The 848-nt window shown below is 55.3% G+C and overlaps 1 protein-coding gene across 1 annotated transcript; it reads left to right on the forward strand.

The window, feature by feature from the left end:
* Window positions 1–307: 307 nt before the first annotated feature.
* SPRG_15613 (hypothetical protein) lies at window positions 308–594 on the forward strand (the record flags this gene model as incomplete). Its single annotated transcript, XM_012356939.1, has 1 exon — window positions 308–594. A coding segment is annotated over one exon (287 nt), but the record flags the coding sequence as incomplete, so codon positions are not given.
* Between the last annotated feature and the right edge of the window lie 254 nt (window positions 595–848).

Below are 848 nucleotides of genomic sequence, written 5' to 3' on the forward strand. Positions count from 1 at the left end.
GAAACCTGGTTCGTGCCCATACTCCACTTTTCCTTTGGTACACTTCTTGAAAACTAACATGTCGCCATGCCGTGTCCGTCCAACCTTACTTGACCTAATTTCTGCTGTACGTCTGTTTCTTACTCAAAGTATCTAACCAATCCATCGCCATAGACTTTCAAAGGATCTAACAGGATTATCGTAATCATTGAGCATGACCAGCCTCCGGCTCTCCGACTACAGCAAGGTCGTATCTCTGTACGAAGTACTCAAGGCGACCGAGAACATAGGACCTTAAGAGCAGCAGTCGCCGCGTCGATCATCAACGATGAAACCGGAAGAGGGTGCCGAGCCGCTCTGCAGCGACCTCCTCGCCCACAAGCACTTGCAGCGCATGATCAAGGACACCAAGCTGTCGGCGCCGCTGCTTGCGGCGCTGCCGGCGGCCATGCTTGGCGATTGGGCGGCGTCCAACCGCGGCGCGTTCGTGCTCGTCGCGTTCTTGGACCACGCCGAGGCGAAGAAGACGCTCTCGAGCGCGGTCAAGGCCAAGAAGCTCTCGAAGGAGGCCAAGGCCCAAGCTGGCACGAAGCTGCTCTTGGAGAAGCTCGACCTGTAAATGCCGGTCTCTTTTATTTAGACACACAACTCGCTAGACACCCCCGTCAATACCACTCTCTCTCTTCGTTACGTCTTGTCGACCTTTGTTGCTGCCGAAGGAGCGCGGGGAAAGAAAGGCAATGTGGTCATGCAAATGTAGCCTTGTCTGCTGCCTCTATCGAGAGCCCACGTGCGATTGCAAGTACCGGCAGCCTCGAACGTCAGCCTCAAGCCAGCCTTTTGAGCTACGCAGATCGGGTCGAGCAGTC

This window comes from Saprolegnia parasitica (genome assembly GCF_000151545.1).
Source record: "Saprolegnia parasitica CBS 223.65 unplaced genomic scaffold supercont2.650, whole genome shotgun sequence".
In the NCBI taxonomy this organism is placed as follows: Eukaryota; Oomycota; class Saprolegniomycetes; order Saprolegniales; family Saprolegniaceae; genus Saprolegnia; species Saprolegnia parasitica.